At 29.6% G+C, this 23,401-nt stretch overlaps 2 protein-coding genes across 7 annotated transcripts in view; one reads left to right on the top strand and one right to left on the bottom strand.

Moving 5' to 3' along the window:
* The window catches only part of LOC142328245 (uncharacterized), a 37,326-nt gene extending 26,393 nt beyond the window's left edge, over positions 1-10,933 (bottom strand). For 2 of the 6 annotated variants that reach the window (XM_075371886.1, XM_075371891.1), the window contains exons 1-3: positions 10,776-10,933; positions 5,681-5,856; positions 1,886-2,057 (exon numbers count right to left, since the gene is read on the bottom strand). In XM_075371886.1, coding sequence (XP_075228001.1) covers positions 1,886-1,978 — 93 coding nt within the window. In that variant the 5' untranslated portion in view covers positions 1,979-2,057; positions 5,681-5,856; positions 10,776-10,933. Of the gene's footprint in view, positions 1-1,885; positions 2,058-3,858; positions 3,987-5,680; positions 5,857-10,147; positions 10,213-10,775 lie in introns of those variants that run through there. The other 4 variants (XM_075371887.1, XM_075371889.1, XM_075371888.1 and 1 more) reach the window with 4 other exon arrangements.
* Positions 10,934-11,349: 416 nt separating this feature from the next.
* mRpL30 (mitochondrial ribosomal protein L30) lies at positions 11,350-22,624 on the top strand. Its single transcript, XM_075370886.1, has 3 exons — positions 11,350-11,716; positions 12,877-13,009; positions 22,232-22,624. Exons 1-3 carry the CDS (start codon positions 11,583-11,585, stop codon positions 22,523-22,525), a joined length of 561 nt encoding a protein of 186 aa, XP_075227001.1. The 5' UTR covers positions 11,350-11,582; the 3' UTR covers positions 22,526-22,624.
* The last annotated feature ends 777 nt before the right edge of the window (positions 22,625-23,401 follow it).

Genomic DNA, 23,401 nt, shown 5'->3' with positions numbered 1-23,401 from the left:
GTAACAACTGAAGGTGACAGGCAAACCGAAACAACTTGATTATTGCAACTGGCTTCTCGAAAACATTGTTGGTGGTTAGATAGACCCAATGTTGTATTTCATGTCAGACGAGGCATGGTTTCATTTATCTGGCCATGTTAATTCGCAGAACACCAGGTATTGGAGGGCGAGGAATCCTCACGAGATATTTAAGCATCTACTTCATGATGAGAAAATTGGTGTTTGGTGTCCCATTTCCAGTAATCGTATAGTGGAACCAACATTTTTTGACCAGACTGTCAGTACACAAGTTTACCTCACAATTTTCAAAAAATTCTGTGCACAATTAACTGATAATAAAAAAGGATACAGTTTCTTCCAACAAGACGGCGCAACATGCCACACATCAAACGTTTTACTGAATCACGTTCATGCAGCTTTCACAAATGAACAAGCTGTCAGCAGAGGTCAGTGACTTCCATGTTCCCCAGAGTTGAATACTTTCGATTTTTTCCTTTGGGGCTACTTAAAGGAGAAAGTTTATGCATCTAATCCCCACAATATTGATGAACTGAAGTTGAACATTCAACAAGAAATCAACGCAATTGACAACATTTTGCATCAGACAACTCTCAATATGATCAGTCGAGCACGAAAGTGCGTCAATGTCCAGGGTGGTCATTTTGAACATCTTTTGTAACAATAAGGTAAATAAATGTAACAATTAAATTACATTTTATGTTTTTCTTATTTAATTTATCCGTATCATTCATAAAATTTTATTCCAACTTAACCTACAGACTCTGCAGCAGTTACACTATGGGTATTATGTTGCTCACTCTATAATATTAATGTAATAATATGATTATTTTGTTAATATTTTATATTCAGCTAGGAGATACTTTCCTCAACTAATTTTGCCTGATACATAATTACACACAAATCTATAAATTACGTTACATTTTGCATGCAAAATCAGCTGGAACAGTTCTGGTTTAGACAAATAAACCATTTTTATCTACATCCTTGTATTCAATGGAGTTCAGTTCATAAAAGAAAGTTTACGTATCATGTAGAATTCTATTAATTCAAGACTTATTGTATTAATTAGTAAAATAAAAAAAGAAAGTGACTTTTATACTGTAGGCTTTTTGTTAACACATCTAAATATTTTCAGCATATGCAAAAAAAAAATATTTACTTAAATACTATTCATAAGGCAAATATTAATTATTTTTGTGTCATCTGTGACACAGTTTTTCTCTTTTTTTAAGCCCTGAATTCTTTACTTATAAATATACTGATAATTTTCATAAGTAATTTCCTAGGAGGTAGTTTAACTTCCAAATATTAATTTAATAAGATTAGGTTAAAATAAGTAGATGAACAGTTAAAAATTTGAAAATTAATAAACTGAATGAATAACCGTAGATGGTTAAATATCTAAAAATCAACTTTGTAAATAATTACAGTACACAGATTTCCATTGTGGAATAGTAGTCCTATTGTACTTCTAACAATGAATTGCAGTAACTTCGACTATAAACCTAGACTAGTATTTTAAATCCTGGAGATTCTAAAGGAGCAACCCCACAACCATGGCAAGTAGAAGTATCCAGCTGAACTAATACTAACCATTCAACACGACTGGAGGTGAGCTTTGCTTATAAAATATCAAATTTGAAAAATCAAAACAAGGTAATTTCTTGAGCACATGTAAAAAATATCAAAACTAAAACAATAACTCTTATTCTTAATATTTAAAGTGTCACACACTATACTATAAATTTTAGCATTTAAAAATTACAGCTTTATAATTTTGAACTAATTCAATAACTATCCGAATGCTAAAACAAACAAACAGAAATTAAATTATGGTTAATAAAGTAAACAAAAATATACTTACCAAAGGAGGTAAAATCGGCTGGCCAGCTATTTTGATACATGAAGTATAAGAACTTAAAAAACTAAATGATGGTATTGTAAAAGAATGTGACATGTTAACATTTCACTGTCTAAATAATATAAAATGGTGTCACTGCTTAAGAACTTCTAACTAGAACAATATTGTGTATAATCTGTAAAATAAAAAAATGTATTTAACATTGTATATTTTTTATTATTACCATATAATAATCCTATGTTACATCGATTTTGAATTTTACATTCAATATAATCACACTGAACTACTGAACAAATAGTCAAGTCAGACCCATTGGGCAATGGAATTTGGAACATCAACACAACTGCAAGAATTCCTGACAAATCTGAAGCTAAGGGAACAATAGAAAATGTAAAGAAGGGGTGGTCTGGACGAAGGCAAAGAAAAAACCTCTACTGGTAATGTTTGCACTTTAGTAGTGCAAACCTTTACAAGATACCCAAAGAAATCTCTGTTTTCATAAGACTGGTATTGAAAACATCTGTTAAAAGAATTTTTCAAGCTAGTAAATGATGAAGACCATACATCCCATGATTTCTACATACATTAAATTATGATGCTTCAGAGCAGCAAGTACAGTTTTGTGAATGGTACTGGAAAAAGTATTAAACAAATGAATGGTTTAAAGATTAAATTTTTGGTCAGATGAGGCCAATGAAGCTTAATGTAAAATTAAATAGATATAACGGTGTTTAATGGAGTAATGCAAATTCACATAAAATTGTTCAGAAACATGGTAATTTTCCAAGCTTAATAGTATGGAATGGTTTATCTCTTACAGGGACTGCTGGGCCATTCTTCTTTGAGGGGACTGTCACCAGTGTCTTACTTACAAATGCTACATAATAACGTTACTCCAGCTGTACACAACCTTTTTGTGGATGAAGAAATTTATTACTTTCAATAAGATGAGGCTCCACCTCACATCATCACGGCAAATGGAATTCATTGACAATATATTTCCTGAGAGAATGAATAGGGCAAAGAAAGTATTTCAGAGTTACCAGCTTGATCTTCAGATTTAATACTCATAGATTACCTTTGAGGATTTAAAAAACACTGCTATAAAATCAAGGAAACAGCAGCAGGTGAGACAGCAAATGGCAGTTAACACAATATCTTCAGCTAGATTACAGTTTGCCTAACCCACCGGATTGGTCTTGTGGTGAACGCGTCTTCCCAAATCAGCTGATTTGGAGTTCCAGCATTCAAGTCCTAGTAAAAGCAATTACATTTATATGGATTTGAATACTAGATCATGGATACCGGTATTCTTTGGTGGTTGGGTTTCAATTAACCACACATCTCAGGAATGGTCGAACTGAGAATGTAAGACTACACTTCATTTACACTTGTACAAATCATCCTCATTCATCCTCCGAAGTAACACCTGAACAGTAATTCCCAGAAGCTAAGGAAAAAAGAAGATTATAGCTTGCTAGATTACTGTTTAGTCTGTGTCACTGTGTATTAAACCATTGCCATGATGTATCGATATTAATGGTTATCATTTTGAATATCAATAAGTTTAAGTTAAAAAATAACACAACCATCATGTGTTAAATGTTTCCCAACTGAAAACATTCAGTTTAGATTTCACATGCACAAGCAAATTGCTATCATGTAAATACAACTTATACTGTTTTATATTACTGGATGGTATTATGTATTACTTTTAAATATTACTAATTCTGCTGTTTATACTTTATAAATGATTTTGTATTTTACCATAAAAAGAAATCTAATGTTACATATTTTTAAATATTATTAAAAAACCAGCCTATTCTCAACAAGTATTATAATTACATCAGCAAACAAACACTAAATGATAAATTAACAAACATCATAATTGTCTGACGTATATAAACAAAGTTAACAATTTATCAAGGTTTTACAAGGTCTATTCAAAAAATAACCAAAATTTTTTAATTACGCACCAATGGAGATGTTTGGTGACATGCGGTTGGCAGCTTTGTGTTCCACATAACCTCCTCTGTAACCATATGTTCTTAGATTGTTGATTTCTCATTTAGTTTTCATGTTATTGTTATTTGGGTGCATCGTGCTTAAGTAAAGGTAAATATAATGAGTAAATATAAAAACGTAATGAAATAAGTAATGTTTTTTTTTGGAAAACAGTAACTAATATATTAAAAAATGTTAATCTAAATTAAAGATTTTAAATGGAAAATGTGTTTATTTCATTTATTTTTTTCACTTCCATTTCATTCAATTGATAATTTGCCTTTCTTATAAACTAAATTACCTATTTCAATTTATATATTAGCATATAAACTAATTTACTACTAGTATACAGAATGTTAATGAAGAAAAGAAAAACTTAAGAAAACCTAAAAAAATTAAACTTAGCAAATACTTCTACCTCAAAACAATCTACTATATTTCAATATGTAATCACTACAACCCCCTCTACCCAAAGCATTATGGAAGAGCAATTAAAACATCTGAAATAGAACAGGTAAAGCTGTGATACATCATTTTATAGCCATTATAAAATTAAGATTTTGACAAATAAAAAAAAAAAGGAGGCTACAACAACCTAACCAAAATGGTGACCATTTAATATTTTTACAGTTAAGTTTCAAAAGTGGTCTTCAGCATCAAGTATAACTTTCATATTAAAAATTAGACGTTTTGAGGTACAGCAGTTATTTAAGAGATAATGTAGGTCACTACTGAAACTAACAGTAAAAATATTAAATTCTCCATTTTGGTTATGCTGTCATAAAGTGAACCTTTTTAAATCAAAATTGTTGATGTTCATTTTCTTTAAAATAACATATCATAACCTTATACTTAATAAGTAGCATTGAGTTACCCCTTTATAGGGTACATCTGTACGATTGGAATATGATACAACTCATGATGAAAAATAGAGCACATGCTAAATTTAATTTATCCACATTTTTAACTTTAGAAAAGACATTTATTGATTGCCATACTTTAATAAAAAACTACAAGGGATATCTCTAAAGACTGCTGGGAAATTTCTCTCCTTAAGGCTGGCAAATCTGTGTCATTCATAGTCGTGTGCGCGCGAGCATAAGCACATGCGCGAACGCGCATGTTATTAACAGTATAACTAATGCAATTATAGCTTAATGTAATTATATATCATGCAATAAAGAAGTTCAATAATACCCAACCATGCAAAATTAATATTAATTTGGAAGAATGATTAAAGTTAAGGAACTACCTTAAAAAACCATATTATGTAGTAAAATGTTATAAATACGTTAAATATTGTGCCACATGCAAAATTAAATAAGGTAAAAATGTAAAAATAGCTGCACTTTCCAAATATAAGAAAATATGTTTAGAAATCCTTTATGAGCTTATTTCTATCATAAACAAAGGAGCTCAATAAAAGCTCTGGAAAAAATTCTACGGTATCATTTCAGATACTTATCAATTTTTTTTTCATGAGATATGATTTTGTCATTTAAATTGTATTACTGATTGTTTAGATTAAATTCTATTATTCTGTTTTACAAACAACTGCTTATAGAATTAAAAAGCTCTTGAGGCAAAAAGAGAACTATTAAATTGTTTAGCTAGTTTAAAAATAGTTATGAAATAAAATGTTTAACAAGAGAAATTTCTTCTTGCTAACATTAACAGATATCGCAAACACTAAATTGTTACTACGTAAAGCAAAAGATTTAAAAACGCATAAGGTTAAAACAAATTAAGCTGAGATATAGTTGCTTTTAATATTATAATATAATAAACTAACACCTTAATTTATAATTTGTTGATTTAATAACACCTGAACATCAAGAGAATTCTTAAAAAATAAATTGGAAACAGATGTAATAAAACATTTCTTCCAGATCAGCAAATTAAATAAATCTTGCATACAATTTTCATTTCACTGGGTAACTCCATTTTATTAATGTCCTTAGTAAGTTATCCTTTAAAAAAGAAACATTCACAGAATAGATTCATGTTTTGTTTGCATAAAAATTATGAATAATGATTTCATACCTTTATTTCATAAAAATTAAAAGTTCCATCTTCTTCAGTAGGAAAACTTATTTTAAAAAATAAATGTATTTTATTTTATTTTAAAAAATTCAATCAATTTTTGTATAAAATATATCATATATTCCAAAATTTGTTTAAATCTGACCATAAATTCTTCAGATGTAAAGGACACAAATCTACTGATACTTAACATGTGCATACTGATTTTACTTCATAATAATTTGAAAAGATTAATTAATGTTAGATGGTCGATGAAACATTTATAAACTAAGATATTTAATTTCACTTTTTTTTAAATCTATTAAAAAAGGATAACAATGTTAAAATCAATTTAAATAAAAGATTTTTCCAGAGAAATTAGTTTTAATTGAACAAACTAAAACAACACTATAACATACAGTGTTAGATTCTCTTACTGAGTAGAGGGGTAACACTTTGCATTGTTTTTAAACAGAAAGGAATACATTAGTTTATTTCTTCTGCAAAGACTGTTGCCGTCTTTCTCATGGCTATGATACACATAAATCAGCTGGGTAATAAGAAGCACCAATCAGAGTAGCTTTCTCTGACAGTTCACTATACACACACCCAGTACCTGTGGTGAACAGAATTCACTGGACAAAGAAAATATATCAATTTAAGTTACGCTGAAACTCAGATTGCCCACCATGACCATGTCTCTTAGATCAGATAAAAATTTATCCCAAGAAAAATAGAAATGGGCCTTAAACCAGTAATAAAGACATCATTATCCATGAACAAAATTCAAGGGAATGGATAACTGTTTAATGTTCTTGCTATAGAAAATTTTCACAAAAAGATGTTTAATAAATTTATTTAAAATTTGTAAAAACTCATATGAAATTAATTCCCCATTGTTATAAAGGAAAGTTACAGTTTCATTAATGACAAATAAAGTTCTCCAACTACGTAACTTCTGTTTTTGTACATTTTTTTTTTAATTCTCATTTCTAATGAACTAATTTTGTGACCAGCTTCTACTCTAGAGCCAATTTTTCTGGTCTTCTATATTTACAAAGGGCCAATTATTCATTTATACTAGTCACAATATTTCTCTTAGTTTGCCCTATATATCCTAAACTGCAATTACTAAATTAAAAAATTCTGTCTATTGACAGTTTTAGCAATTCTAAGACAATAACCAAAAAATCATAGATACACTCTGATAAAGTTAAAATTGTGAATTTGAATCACATTACTAAATTATATTTAACTACTTTATTTTTTTTTTATGTTCGAGCATTTTTCTAATTGCTTTACTATAATTGTCCTTTAATGTCAATGTCAATTTCCCTTGAAGTTTTATAATTTGGTAGCTAAACCTTCTTTTGAATGAGCTCAATGCATTACACATTAGTTGAAAACAAAACAATGTCAGAAAGTTTGACTTACAGTAGCATTACCTAAATGTGTTCATTTCAGTAATGCCTTTCTTTGTTTCCAATAAATTGATACTACCTATACATAAAATGTTAATGAATGTTTCAGTTTTTAAAGTAATTATCTCAATGGTAGTCATCAAAATTATAATACACCTTTAAAAAAAAATAATTAATGAAGTGAATAAACTATACTTTTTACTTTAAAGTAAATACTGGTCAAGTAAAGTAAACCCTTGAGACTAAGTGAATAACCTTTTACTAATACTTATAAGTAAACACTTGTAACATTTGTAGTTTGTCCAAGTATTTGCCAGTAGTTTTCCCATTTTGCTTTTACTTATCCAGTATTCTCTTTACTTATCAAGTAAACACTTATATGATTCATATCCTGTACATCATCATGTTCAGACACGTTTGTCAATACATCAAACGTTTCTTTTGTTTTAATCTTTTCCCATCACAATGATCCGCGGTTGATTGCTATCCGCGAAAATATGTTGGTATCTGATTGCCTCAAAAATTACAATAATTTAATTGCAGAATTATTTTGCACATTTCTACCGCGTTTTTTATTAGCGAAATCTATTTTGCTTTCTGTTATGAAACATAGTTTGCTGATTTTAAAAATAATACTTTCAAGCAAATCGGTTGAAAATTGGGCAAAATATGATGAAAAACCCGTGTCATAAATCACAAATTAGTAACATATGTTAGTATAAGTGAACGTAGATTCAGAAAACTACGTTTTATAAAAATTCCCACCACTCAAAAGGCTAATCATATTGACAAAAAACCATTTTTACTGTAAACTCTTATTCATTACGAATCCTTATGTGTTACATGTTTACCGATATCATTTGTCAGAAAAGATATTAATAGACCTCAAGTAAAGTGACGTATTTATGACCACAATTCCTTCTTTTTATTTTTGCGTGCCGTATATCATAATTTATTATGTGTTTCAATACATCGATATGTTGCTAGTAAGATAAGCTATACATTTCTGATAAAAAAATGGTCATATTCTTTCTAGTCTAAATAAAACGTTTTACATCGTATAAACAAAATAAGCGACTTAGATGCCATATAAAATGATTTTGTAACAGCGTTTTAAAACTGTCTCCCAAAAGGCATACCGTACCATTAAATTTAGCCATGGTTTGGCAAACACTGCTCCGTTTCCAAATGCAACTGTCATGGATGCTACCCGGCCAAGAAACATCAACGCTAGTGATTTTTTCAGTGGAATCACATGTTACCTGAACGTTGATGCTGGGATACTTCTTACGGTTACGTAACAGTCTCTGTAGCGTGCTGGTTTATTTATTTCTAAGTGCGTGCAATCCACAGCACCTATTACACTCGGCATTTTAAAGCGAGAACTACATTTTCTCTTGGCTTCATTTAACTCATGAGCATTCTGTGGAAAGTGAATCCACTCAGATGCCTTTTCGTTTATTTTATTCAGAACGTAATCGAAAGTTTTGCATACTGTAGAACGGTGAATCCCGAAGTCTTCACTGACACCGTTTTGAAATCCAGGGTCTGATAAGTACAGCAAAAATACTTCCATCTTCTGTTGTGATGACAGAGCACCTCCTCGCTTTTCATTACTTTCTTCCAAAAAAGCGTTCGTCAAAAATTCAACTGATTCTTTTGTAAAACGAATTAGTTCTTCATATCTTCTTGGACTCAATACTCGCCTTTCTTTGTAAGTTTTTGGTTGACGAATGTTGACAAAGGCAGCCATACCAAGTATAAAAAATTAAATGAAAGTTTGATAAGGTTACTAAATAGCTACCTTGAAATTCTACCAGTAAATACTTGAATACTCTTCCAAACTTAAGATTTTATTCACTCGTTTTAAGTAAAGTCTGACCGGAATCAGTAATTGCGTGTAGTTACAAGTAAACGCTTGATAAGTAAAGGTTATTCACTTCCCTATTTTACAAGTAAAGAGAATACTTGTCAAGTATTTGGTTTACTGTTGTTTATTCACAGAACTGCAAGTAAAAACTTGTATAATTGCAAGTAAAAGTAAATACTGGTTTTTATTCACTTCACTAAATAAGTGAAACAAATAAGTTAGTTGTAATAGAAAAAGTATTTATTTGCATTTTTTAGATGTTTTATAATCAACCTTGAAAGAAAATGTTTAAAAAACATAAATATTCTTGGGTTCCTTAAATGTAATATAAGAAAGGCAAGTTTACAGATTTAACAAAAGAAGTTTTAGATTCAACATCTAATTATGTGAAGAAAAAAAAAATTAAATGACTGAAATAAATAGTAATTAATATGATTTTAATCAATACAAAGTTTTTGCTTGTTTTTTTTCTAAATACCAATTTCAACCTTGATTTTAATAAAAAAAAATTAAGGTTCGATAGAAAAAGCAAGAGCCTATTCAATTTTTAAATGATACAATTGTTTAAACTTTAAAAAAGTTCATGCATGGATTAATTTAAAAGAATTACTTAAAGGGAGCTCTAACTCTAATCTGTTGTTTATCAAGGTAAAAAGAATGTTCAACCAAATTTGAAACTTTTCCCTTATAACAAAGGTTGGAATTACAATAACGGAAGACAATTTTATAAATCATGAAAAAGTTTTTGTACATAATCTTATAGTTTGTGATGTCACTTGGGCAAATGTGGCAAAGCACATACTGCATTTCTTGTACAGATTAGTGAACAAAATACTAATTACAAAATCATCAATTCCTAAAAGTAGGTAACTTGATGAAAATAAAGATGAAATCTAATCTAATGACTAATGAAGTGTATTCTAAAAAACAATAAATTTCAAAACTCACCATCAGATTAATTAATTCAGTAAACTAATTTTTGTTATAATCGGCTGAATAAAAGTACTTAATATCTGTGCAATTAAAACAATCATTATTAATGATTAGTACCAAATAAAATATTACACTCTAAAACAAACATATTATAAATACATATCATCCTGTAACATGATGTATATGTAACAAAAAATAATTAATTTTATACAGTTGTGTAACACAAGGGATATTTTATAACATAAATCTTACAATTAAGTCATAAAACAACTGATGTCTCACACTGCAGAGGTTACATTAGCGGTCAACGGCGTGGTATATATCTAAATTTAGCTGTTAAGTAATGCAACAACACGTTCATTGGGGTAATGTAACAGTTTCAAACCAATTACTTAAAGTGACAATCAGACATGTTCAATCAAGACGTCTACCTACACAGATAAGCATAAATCGGCTTTTAAGATTCAAAATAATTCATGATCAACAGATTACTTTAATTATAATAATTATTGAATAGGTTACGAATGTAACATGATTAAAAACAAGCTTAACGTTAATTAAAAGAGTACTGCAGAAGATAAGATAATTAAATAACTATCTAAACAATAAAATAGAATTTATAAATGTCGAGAACCGACATTACCTTATCAAAAAAACATTCCCAGTAACAAATAACGTCATATACACTAACAAAACTGACGATGAAATTCGTAATTATTAATTAATACAGGTTAGCACAAACATTTTAGTTGTTCACTTTTCCCTCCCACCATTCATTGTTTGATCTTTAAACAACGCTGTAACTGGTAACATATGATTGCAATGAACCAACATAACGGTAAAAAAAGTACCTTGGTTATTGACTTATATATTAACATAGTAAAATATAGATTTGAGGTTAGAAATGTCCTCTGAGCTGTATAGTTACCAAACTAAATCTGTAAGGGTTATTTAAAGACTAGAGGCTGAAAATTAACGCAGTTATGTTGAAAATGGCATCACATTTATAAACAACGTTGAATTTATTTATTCTCTATAACAATGTTATCAGCAACTTAAAACAAATTACATTTTTTGGCCCAAGATATGAAGTATTTCATGAAAATACAAACTTTTTAAATGATATCCAGTTTACTATTGAAAATATTGTTTGCTGATTTTATGCATTTTAATTTAGATTTCAATTATTTACATTTTTTGCCGTCCTGGGCGCTAGTTTATCCCGTAGAGATATGACGAACTAATCTGCTGGATAAGATGTTCAGTGGTTTTGTTAGGTTATGAATTTCACTTAAATGAAAAAAATAGAAAGGTTTTTCCTTACTTGTGCGGCTTTCTACTTTTCTCTCTTTTAAGAAAAAATTGCGTTGTCTTATGCGTAGGAATTAATATTAAGGTTCATAACCACCTCAAGTTTTACAGGTTTTGGTTGTGAATAAAACTTGAACCCATGAATAAAACAAAGATTACATTTTTGAACACTTTTAAATCTCTTATAATACCTCGTCGTAATTATGAAGGTAAACCGCCTCCTAAATCGTGGACTAACGGTGTGAAGTATCATGGATTTACTTATTATCCAAGGTAAATACTAGTTACAAAGTTTTTATTTTATCTTACTCTTACTCGTCCAACCAATTTTAATAATTGTATATAAATATTGCTTGGAAGGTGAAAACAAACGTAATGGCATAAGTTGAACTGATTACAAGGTTTTAACAAATTATCATTTGATAATAAAACATTACTGGATTTTGGAAACATTAGTTTCCATTAATTCCAACATACTTAATAAGAAAAATTAAAACTTTGTTTAAAACAAAAATGGTAAATGTGAGCAATTACTTGATTAAATTCAATTTTGTTTGTACTTATATGTATGTATACACCATAGTGCAAATATGCTTAGAATCAGGAAAATACAAGATTTAAAAAATCAAATTCAGAAAGCCAATTTGCATAACAGGTGACCCCTACAAGGTCAAAGTCCACACTGCATTATTATTATTATTACTCTAGTCAATTAGCTATCAGTTTTGTGAGTTATCGAGACCTATTCAGATGTTAAACCATTCTGTGTAAAGAGGTTAGAGTTAAGGTTCAGGTTTGACTTAATGATAACTTTTGTGGAAAGGATAGGAGTAAATTACCAAGGTATGGCAATAATTAACACCATCTCTTAGGGTATTTGGCTGAATTTATGCTCAAACAGAAATGTATGACTTTATCACATATTCTGTATTATGTTATTTGTCATGTATGAGAGATGCTTGAGTGCTGTCAGTCATCTTCAATGAATGATAACTTTTAAGGTTAGTTTATGTTTTATATCTCTCTACAAAACTCTGTAACCTTAACCCCAACCTCTGTCCACAGAACAAATTAGCATCTAAACAGGTCTCCATAACTCACAAAACTGATTGCTAATCGAATACTGATAATGTTGTAGGACTTTGACGTTGCACAGATCACATACTTTCTGTCATTTAGATTTTGTGTTCTCCTGTTATCCTAAGCATGTTCACTATGGTATATTAAATTTTTTTAAAAATGAATTAATCAAGTAATTGACCAGTAACTACAAATATATTTTTGTTGTAATTAAGGGATTTGCAAGGTTTATATTTTTCTATTGTTACAGCTTTATTTAAGCCATGGTTTTTGCTTTGGCAGGAGGAACTGGCCCTCACTCATACAAATGAATTAGATATATAATTTATTTTAATATGTTTGTTTATGTTTAGATATCCTGATGAAAAAGATCCACCAGTTGATCCACCCAAATTATTTATGGTTCAAAGAATCAAGCCATTTCATGGAAACTGGTTTAAATTAAAAAGGATTTTGACCAACATTGGTTTAGGAGAAGATGAAAAGGTAATTTTTAGTGTTCCTCTCGATTGTCCTGCAATAAGTGTATTACAGTTAAGTTAATTAGAAAATTTACACTTAAATGGAATGAAAAATTACATCATGTGATATTGATTATATATCTGATCAATTGTGCACAGCAGTTACACAGACCATTATTTTTCTTCGGTTTAAATGATAAAAAAAAAATAGCTCTTAAATAATTTATAGACTTAAGAAGTCTTCATCCATCAAAATTTAGTAATTATATATTATTTAATAATTACAAGACTGTTTTAATTCTACCAAAAGTTGTCTGTTCAGCAAGCAGTAATGGGTTATAGTAATAATCTTTACTAAACTCTTATTATTTGGCCACTGACATAGAAACATGAGTAGATATTACTGCTACCATTTGACAGTAGAAAAATGCTTAGAAGTAGTGTTTTGATAACTTAGTTAAAGTATTAATTAAATCCAAAAAGAACTAGAAGAGTTTAGATACTAAATTCTGATATACATATGTTTTATATATATATATATAAACATTAACATTCTTTTTAACTGTATATGTTGTTTACAGTTAAAAAGAGCAATGTTTTTAGCGGTTTTGTTGGCTTCATTATTTGTCAACCCCTTTGAGTAACAAAATAAATTTTATGTAGTTTTAAAGTACTTACTGCTGTAAACATTTCAGATTTGTGCCACCTGTCCCACATGTGGTTAAGTACTACTAGTTCCTAAGAATTAAAAGATAAAAACAGGCCTGATACCCTAAGCCCTTCATTATTTATTTTGAGCTCAAATTTTGAAAAAACAACAATTTGTAAACATAACTTCAGTAACATATAAGATTTGGTTATGTAACAGAATGAATTTTGAGTACACTTAGATGAAGTTCCATCTTTAATATTTCCAAAAAGCCCTTTTTGACCCTCTGTAAAATGTAAAATAGGAATAATGCAGACCATGGGAAAAGTGATGAAAATGGCTGTTTTTTATAGTCTGTTATTCGAGAAAAAATTTTTTTTTAAATATAAGAGAATATTTTTGGGCCACTACAAGGTGGGTAGTTATCATATACCAAATATCATCAAAATTAAAATTAGTGATGCACTGATCATTTGTTGAATTAAAATGGATACCCCCTTACCTTTTTTTCATTACAGCACTTTCAAGCGTAAGCCCATCTTCAGTAATGTTTTGTTTTAAATTTTATTTTTTTACATTTACACAATAGAAGTATATAACATCATACGTTAAAATTTATAGAACAAATATTTGTTGTCAATAATTTTTTTTTTCTTTTAATTTAAAATGTTATAAATTTCCTTTGACATGCTATCTATATGTTAATACAGCACTGTTCTGATTATGTAATTTATTTAAGATTCCTTATTAATTTATGACCATCTTAAATAATATTTATAAGAATATCCCCATCAAATTCTGTCTGCAGATTCATTAGGCTGAATGTACATTTATATATATCAAATGGCTTTGACGGTACATGACACTTAATAACCTTATCGTAGCCCTGAGAAGGACTGTTGTCGTCAAATGGTTTCGACAGCTCGTAATTCATAACTTGTAAGTGTGTTCATAACATTGATTACTCAATTAACTTAGGCATATCCGCTCAATACAGTGTTGTCACGTGGTCTTCTAGCAGCCCGCGAAGACTCCCAATGCCCCACTTGGGTCACTTGGTAGAGTTGTCAAAGGCTCCTCAAATCAACGCGGCTTTCCAAATTTATGGGGCAACAAGTGGTGGTCCTGAAAAGGGCCATTTTTTGCGTTAGCTCTGAGAAGAACTGTTAGATCTGGAAAGCTGGTCTCCGGTGAAGTCGGTTAGTTGCAACTCATCCATTGAAATCCGACTGGGTTTACCCTCAGCGGCAGTTAGTTGGGTCTTCACTGCAGCATGGCAGTGGTGACCCCACAGTGTCGGATCAGTGTCAGTCGTCTTTCACTGGCACGGCTAAAGCAGTTCTCCCTGATCGATCCCACGCTGGGCCATTGAAGCCAGGGCGATTGAAGCTCGGCGAGCTGGAGCAGGAAGGTAGCATCCACATTCAGCGGCTTCCTCAGCTGTCCAGGCCTGCTGCTCTGCAGGGATGTTGGCATCCGCCAGGAGGTCCCACATTAAGGCAGTCAGGGAACATCTTTCATCTTCTTTTTCTTAGTCTTCTCCAGGTGGTGGTCGACGATGAATTAAAAATTCACTCTCGTACATGCTCTTTTATTGGAGTGGTGGGACCGCAGTGCCGCTATAGTGGGAGAACTGCATGGCAGGAGTAATGCTTGTACCAGCGCATATGTATACTGTACTCCCACTCACATCTTAGCTTCTTAGCTGCTATCAAAGTCATCCGCCGATATTAACTTAGGCATATATGTGGTAACAATATATATATTTCCACACTAGTAGTTATATTATGTTTGTTAATTATTAAATGGTCTGTTACATTCATATACATACAAATAGAAACTTTTTTTTTTTTTTTTTTTTTAAATGACCTGAAATGTTCATTAAATCTATCTTTAAAAGTCCTACCTTTTTTCCAATATATATTTTTTCACAATTATTGTATTTTATTTTATAAATACCAGAAAAATTATTTTTTACCATTTTATTATCATATTTTAAATGTTTTATTACATGATTATCAGGTTTATATTTTTTATTATTATAAGCATTAATTAGGTTTTCTATAATTTTATTTGTGTAGGAGTAATTTATATAAATATTTTCATTTATGGGTTTTAATGTAGTACTGTTTATGTTATTGAAGTATTTGGAATTATATTTTTTATATATATTATCGATCAATGAGGTATCGTATCCATTCTTTATTTATTTTGTTATACAATTCTTGTGTATCATTTATGTATGTATTTTATTGCTCTATTTTTCATGTTTTTAAAAATATTAATTTTCTGAGACCAAGGATGGTTGAAATTCCTGTTTATAATAATTTCATTTGTGGTAGGTTTTTTATACACTCCAGTTATTATTTGATTATTTTCATTTATTTTAATATTTATATCTAAATATTATAAGTTTTATATTATATAATTAGCCAGATTTTATGTACAGCGGAGATATGGATTACAAAAAATTTAATTTAAATAAATTATATATATATAAATTGTGCACCATTAAAAACTATCGATTCGTAATTTAATACATATATTTGTAATTTAATATTTATTTAGGTGGATGCTCTATATTATGTTTTTATTATTTGATGTTTTCTATGTTTTTTCTCAGTTAATAAAATATACTGAAATTAATTAGATGTTTTATTACAACATGGTAGCAGCAGCATTGTTAAACAACAATATATCTATTACAATGAATTAATAATTAGCAACAAATAGAGACGCTAACTGGTGAAGGAAATTGGGCAGCATGGTAAATTATTACGAAAACTATTTTAGAATGTGATATGGTTTTAGATGTAGTTCGTGGTACATTTATAAAATTTAACCAGTATCAAAAATTATGAAAACAAACTTCTTGTATGGAAAAAGGTAATGCTCAAGTGAAGAAACATCTTATTTTATCTCTCAATACAAAGTCATTTCTTCATGTTGCTGGATGTGATACTACAAAAGATATCTGGGATAAGTTGAATCAAGTTTATGTTGTTAAGTCTACTGAAAATTTAGATTTAGTGCCACATCAGTTTTGTCAATATCCAATGGGAATCAGCAGATTGTGTACAAAATCATTTAGCAAAATTTGATGATTCACATTCAAAAATGTTGTTACTTTGTAAACCAGTTGAAAATGATTTATGTGCTAGATTGCTGCAAACTCTATCAAAAGACTTTGATTATATTTGTCACTTGGCATGATTTACCTCAAGCAGAGAAAACATGGGCAAAATTACTAAAGAATTATCTGAATTATGAACCTCAATTGACAAACAGAGATGAAACATACATGGCTGTAGCAATGATATCAAAATGTAGTATAAAAATTTTAAAACAAGGAAAATTTAAGGTTAATCAACAAAAAATAAGATTTTCCATCAAAAGTTTTGAAACAAAATGATCAAGAGTGATGTTTCTCATGGAAAAGATGGACATTTAATACATAATTGTAAGATTGGCATGGTTCATTTCAAATGTAAAAAGAAGAGTCATCGATGCCATGATCCTGAAAATCTAATGGAAGGAAACATAAAAAACCATATTAAGAATGGTATGTACAAGTTTATTGATTATGATTTTATGAATCATTTAATTGTTCCAGTTCAATTTAGTCAGGTACTCAAATGTAATATGATACACCTCTATAAACAAAGTGAATTAGTTCTGCTGAGAGTTATAGCTTGTGCGTAGTTGATATTGAAAAATTCAATTGTGACGAGAGGTACATTGATAGTGGGCCCAAACATAATGTAACAGATTGTTGTGGATTGTATGATAACTTTGGATGAAAATTATCCAATTCGATAGTGTTCATCAAGGAGTGAAATTAGAAGGTCTTTGTACTGGTCATATAAATGTTACAACTTTTAATGGTCAAGATTTTACTGATTGATTTTTTGAAAATGTGTGGTACAGTCCAGATGGAGTTTGAAATTTGTTTTCAGTTAAAAAGGCTGGACAAAAGGAAATTGATTCAGAATAATGGAATATCATTGATTTTCCATTAACTGTAGAGATATTTAGTGTAGAGATGCACTGAAAAGTTGGCATGAAAAATTCGGTCTTCAAAATAAACAACATTTGCATTTTTTTTAAGGGTCATGGAATTCCAGTACAAATGGGTAATGAATTTTGTGAAGGGTACATCCTTGGTAAATATCATCAACAACTCAGTTTTGGTAAAAGAATTGAAAAACCTACTGAAACAGAAAATTGATTTTGACTGGTATCTGTAGCCTGATGTAGGAGAATGTTTTTAACGATTATTGTTATTTTCTTGTTTTTAAATATAATTATTCCAGTTTCAAAGTTACATGTCTACTACAGACGAAGTGAAAGAAAAATTTTATTGAATTAGTGAAAACCCAACCTGAATTGATTATAAAAAAATTACATATTGATAGAAGAAAAGAATTTGAGAACAAGGATATAAGAATATATGCTGAAACCGTTGGACCAAAACATTCAATTACAGTTTCTATACTCCACAACAAAATGAAGTTGCTGAACACCAAAATAGGATTATATACAAGATGACACATTCATGGCTTCAATCAGCTGTTCATCTATCAAAGTGTTTATGGTTTGAAGCTGTACTTGCTGTGATGTATACATTAAATAGAACAAAAATTAAAGGAAAATCATCCACAGAATTATTTTTGAATAAGAATTATTTTCACCACTTGAAGGTTTTTGGCACAGAATGTTTTGTATGGATCCCCCCCATCCCACCAACAGAAGCAAGAGAAACTTGATGTAAAAGCTATTCGAAGATATCTGTTGCTTATGCTGATTGTGGTTATCAAATTTACTTTCCTCAAGAAAAATTTGTTCATGTTTCTAGAGATATAAAATTGAAGATGAATTTTAATAAAAATCAAAGAAGATTAACATGAATAAATGAATAGAAATTTAAAGTGAAAGCAAGGATAAGAGTAATTAGCCAAATTTAAATGACATAAAAAATAAACAACCTTGGATAATATTTCACAATTTGAGGTACATGAGAATGAGAGCAGTTGGCAAAATTCAGTTATTTGAATTATAGACTAAACAAGGATATTTGTAGACAGAAAATTAAAGAACCAGCGTGCTAGCAACAGAATCCAAAAGTTATAGTGATAAAAAAGTACCAACAGATTATGATAGGCTATGAAATCAAATGTTGTTAAGTATTGGAAAGTGGCAATGATGGTGAAATGGATTCATTGTTATAAGAATAAGATGTAGGAATTAGTGAATTTACCGTCTTAAAATACATTCATTAATAATAGATTGATTTTTTTCATAAAAATGAATTCTCAAGATGAAATTATTCGTTATAAAACTCATTTAATGGCTAGGAGTTACAATCAAAGAAAAGGATGATACTTCCAGTCCAGTTGACATTAGAAACCATAAGAGCCTTGTTGGTACCTTAGAAAAAAAAATATATTTATATATTCAGCAACTACAGGGATATAACAACAATACAAGTCATGTGTGTGTAAATTACTTAAAAGTTTGTATGGACTGAAATAGGCTTCAGTTGAATTCCTTGGAACTTGTAATTTACAGGAATTGTGTAACATACAAGCAGTAGATACTTTTATGTTTTATAATGAAAAATTGATACTGTTTTTTAGTATGAATAATGGGTTAGTTATGGGATGAGAGGAAATAATCAATTAATTTGTGATCAGATTACCCCATTAGATACAGGCTGTTAACTGGGAATGAAAATTGATAAGTCTCATGATTATATTAGAATTCTCAAACTACATATCATTAGTAGTTTAATGTATTTAATATTTGTGACCAGACCAGATTTAGCCTAGTTAATATAGCTTCAAGACTTCAGGATGCACCAACTCAAGCACATTTTAAATTAGCGAAGCGAATACTGAGATACTTGAAAGTGACCATTAATAATGCAATTGAATTCAAGGAAATAGAATTTTAAGAATCAAAGCAAATAGTGATGCAGACCATGCTGCAGATAAAATTACAGCACTTTCTACGAAGAGCATGTTGTTAAAATTCAGTGTAGGATCAATCTTATGAAAGAGTAAATTACAAAAATATGTGGTCCCATCATCTACGAAAGCAGAGTATGTGGCTGCTTGTGAGGCTTCAAAATCCCTTGTATGGTAAAATAGATTACTGAAAGAAGTTGGAAATATTCATTAAGATTCTATTCTTGTGACGTACATTGACAACCAGAATACATTAAATTCATTGAAAAACCTTTTTTCTATGAGCATTCAAAACAAGCACACATTTTCACTACATCTGACAATTAGATTGACATATAGCTGTGGAATATGTATACTAACTGAAGTACAAACAGCAGATATTTTCAAATAAACCTTTATCACCAAGTAAATTAGATTCTTTGATAAATATGATTGTAGTATCACTACAATCTTTTGATGGTTATTTTATTTAAATATGAATATTTCAGGAAAGTGTTATAGGTATATATATAAATATTCATATTTATATATTAAATTACACATCATTAAAAAGTATTAGTAATTTATATATATAATTTTTTATTAGCTGGATACTCTATTGTTACGTTGTCATTATTAGATGTTTTAATATAATAATATATGTTTTGAGATGAAAATTAGTTCTGCACTTGTAAATATAAACTGTTTGAAAGTTGAGAGCAGTAGATCTAAGGGTTGACCAAAAGACACCATTGGACTGTTGGGTAGCAGCATTGATCAGGATGGTTTGAATGGCAGGTATGGAAGAGCAACAAAAAAATGGAAGATTGTTGCTCTACAAGGTGGAAAGAAATAGATATAAAATTGCTTTTTATGAGACTAAATATTCTGCTAAATGTAGTACTGAATAAACTAGTGTGTGCAAAAAAAAAATAAATCAGGGTTTTAAAGTTTCATATTTCTTAGCTATGATTTATAATAATTAATCACAAATAAAACAGTAACTCTTACAGTTTTTCCCCACAGTTGTTCAATGTGAACACTTGTCGTCACACAGTACACATCCAACCAGCAGGGTCATCTCACATTTTAACCAGCACGTTTGGAATAATGGAAATGACAGGTGCTTCAATCTTGTACTTCAAATTGGATTGATCAGTTGGTAGCAGAGGCACATACATAAGATCCTTTATAAAATCCCAAAGGGAAAAAATCACATGGGGTCAGATTGAGTGACCTTGGAGGCCTTCCCAATCAAGTTCTGTCATCAGGTTCTTGCTGACTGATCCAACAGTTTGGAAAAAGGCATTCAACCAATCCCATACAGATGCCAGTGAGAAGGCTGACCATGTTATTGCCAAATAAAATTCTCTCATCCATCTTCCAGTTGAAGAAAGAGCCATGTACTTAGCTTATCCAAATAAGCCAACTCCTGTTACGCTTGCTTCAGCGGAAAAAAAGTGGCCTATAAACTAGCTGTCAGATTATTATACAGAAAACATTTAATTTTTGGGAGCCCCTTTTGCATTGTGAGATTTCATGGGAATTTTCTAACCTCCAGATATATTATGTGTGTTAACTTTTCCTGTGTAATGAAATGTTGATTCATCACTAAGCACAATAATGATCAGAAAATCTTCATGATGCAACATTTTGATGAAGTCTATTACACAGTTTATTCGATAGGCTTGAAAGCCTGTAACAGACTCTGTAAACTGTATGGACACATATATAAGCATTTCCTTAAAATATTCCACACTGCCATTACTAGTTTGCAGCTGGCTTTCCTAACAAAATTTTTAGGACTGCATAGAAAAGACCTCATCCTGTACTTTTCCCTTTACACAGACATCCAGTCATTTCAAACTGATTATTCTATCGATAGATATTACTGTCAAGTGGAAGACAATCACAATTAAACTTTGTATTGAATGCATGTTGGACTGTAACTACAGGTTCTCATTTAGCAAACTGTAAAACACAGAAGTCACCATCTTTCATTGTGGCATTGTCAAGCAGAAAGATATGGAATCAATGTACAGTCATGTGCACAACTAAAATCATTCTTTTTTCTCTGTGATTCTAGCCTTAAATCAACACTTTACACCTCATCCAAGAGGTATAATAAATTAAAACCCTTGATGTACTTTTTTGTACAGTCACTATTTGGCATCATAAATTTGTCTGAACCAGTTTCTAATTCATTGTGTTCTTTCCAGAAGTATTTAAGAAAACATATTTTTGTTTCTGACAAATCATGCCAATTGCTATAAAAATAATTTAAATCTTATAATTTACCATATTATTCTGGAGAGGCCTATCTTGCCTTATGTTGGAAAAGGACATTATGTTCTCTTTTTTCTTGTAATTTTTATATGTGGATCCTTCAGGCATCCAGTGTGATATGAATTTTTAGAAAAAGTTAGTTAATTTTTGTATTAATTCTCTCAACATAAAATATAAGTTTCTTTGTTTTTTAATAAATACTAAGCATTTTTTATACACAAATTAAATTTTGAATATTGAAGCAGATTAATAATTAGATTTTTTTTAACTTAGAAAAACAAATTTTTGTTAATTTTGTAGTTTGTTTTTTTTTTGTGAGTTTTGTTGGAAGTAATTTATTTTAAAATATATATATATTTGTTTACAGATGTCAAAAGTGGTGGTTGTTAAAAATATTCCTGAGATGAATAGAGAGTTGTGGAAAATTAAGCATTTAGTTAAAATTACACCAGTAAAGTTTATGAATGGTGAGCCTACAAATGATGATATTAATTACTGTCATTTAAATGAATGGGGTGAATTAACCATTACAAAAAAAATAAGTGATCTTGAAACAAAGAAACTAGAGTTAACTGATGAGTTTTTAAATGATCCTTTACATTTGGATGCTGATACTAAGAAAAAGGATTCACGATTGAAATGGTTAAATCCATATAAGTAGATCAGTATAACATCTATGTACAAGGTTTTACTGTGTTCGTTAAGTGTTAGATACACTGTTATGAATGTTAAATTTATTTAATAAAATCAACTAAAATAATATTGTTCATTTTTTTAAATTTAATTCCTGGATATCAAACTCAAACAAATATTACATTTAAGAGTAAAAATATTTTAGGATTTGTGATTATTCAAAATGCTTGTTACATTAAAATATGATTCTGAAGGAAATGTTTGTATCAGTTGTTTAATATAGTTCTAACACAAATTATGATTTCCAGGTATATAGTGATTGCCTTGTAATCATTGTGTGGAGTTTTCTGTCTGATTTTACCATATTTCTTTTTGTTTTTTGATTAAATTTTTAATTGAGTATACTCATTTTTTTAAATAAAAATTTTATTTGAAAAGGTTTGTAACAGTTTGACAAAAATTGTACAAGTTGAGTCTAATTGGTTAATTTTTCTAGAGATAAAATCTCAGATTGGGTAAGGAAGATTTAACTTAAAAAAATTAAATTATAATGCTTATACACATTCTGCTTCAACTTAGCCGAGGAATGTTCGGATAAGTACATATAAATAATCGGTAATGATAATATTATATAAGCATTATTTGTAAATTTTATTAAAACATATATTTTGACGTGATGTGTACTTGATAGTTTCATAGTGAAAAGAATTGTGATAATGAGTTTACCTCAGTGATTTATATAATATTATTACTGTTTTCAAATATGTTTTATACTCTCTTTTATCATTTTGAATTAATTGCTGAGAATAAAATAAAAAATATTATATACTGATGTATAAAGATGGAAATACAATTTTCCATCTTTTAGTTTTCCAAAAACTAGATTGCTATTTCAGTTGCTAAA

This window comes from Lycorma delicatula, chromosome 7 (assembly GCF_047948215.1).
Source record: "Lycorma delicatula isolate Av1 chromosome 7, ASM4794821v1, whole genome shotgun sequence".
Lineage (NCBI taxonomy): Eukaryota > Metazoa > Arthropoda > Insecta > Hemiptera > Fulgoridae > Lycorma > Lycorma delicatula.
The sequence above is the reverse complement of the archived record's forward strand: the minus strand, read 5'-3'. Positions and strand labels throughout refer to the sequence as shown.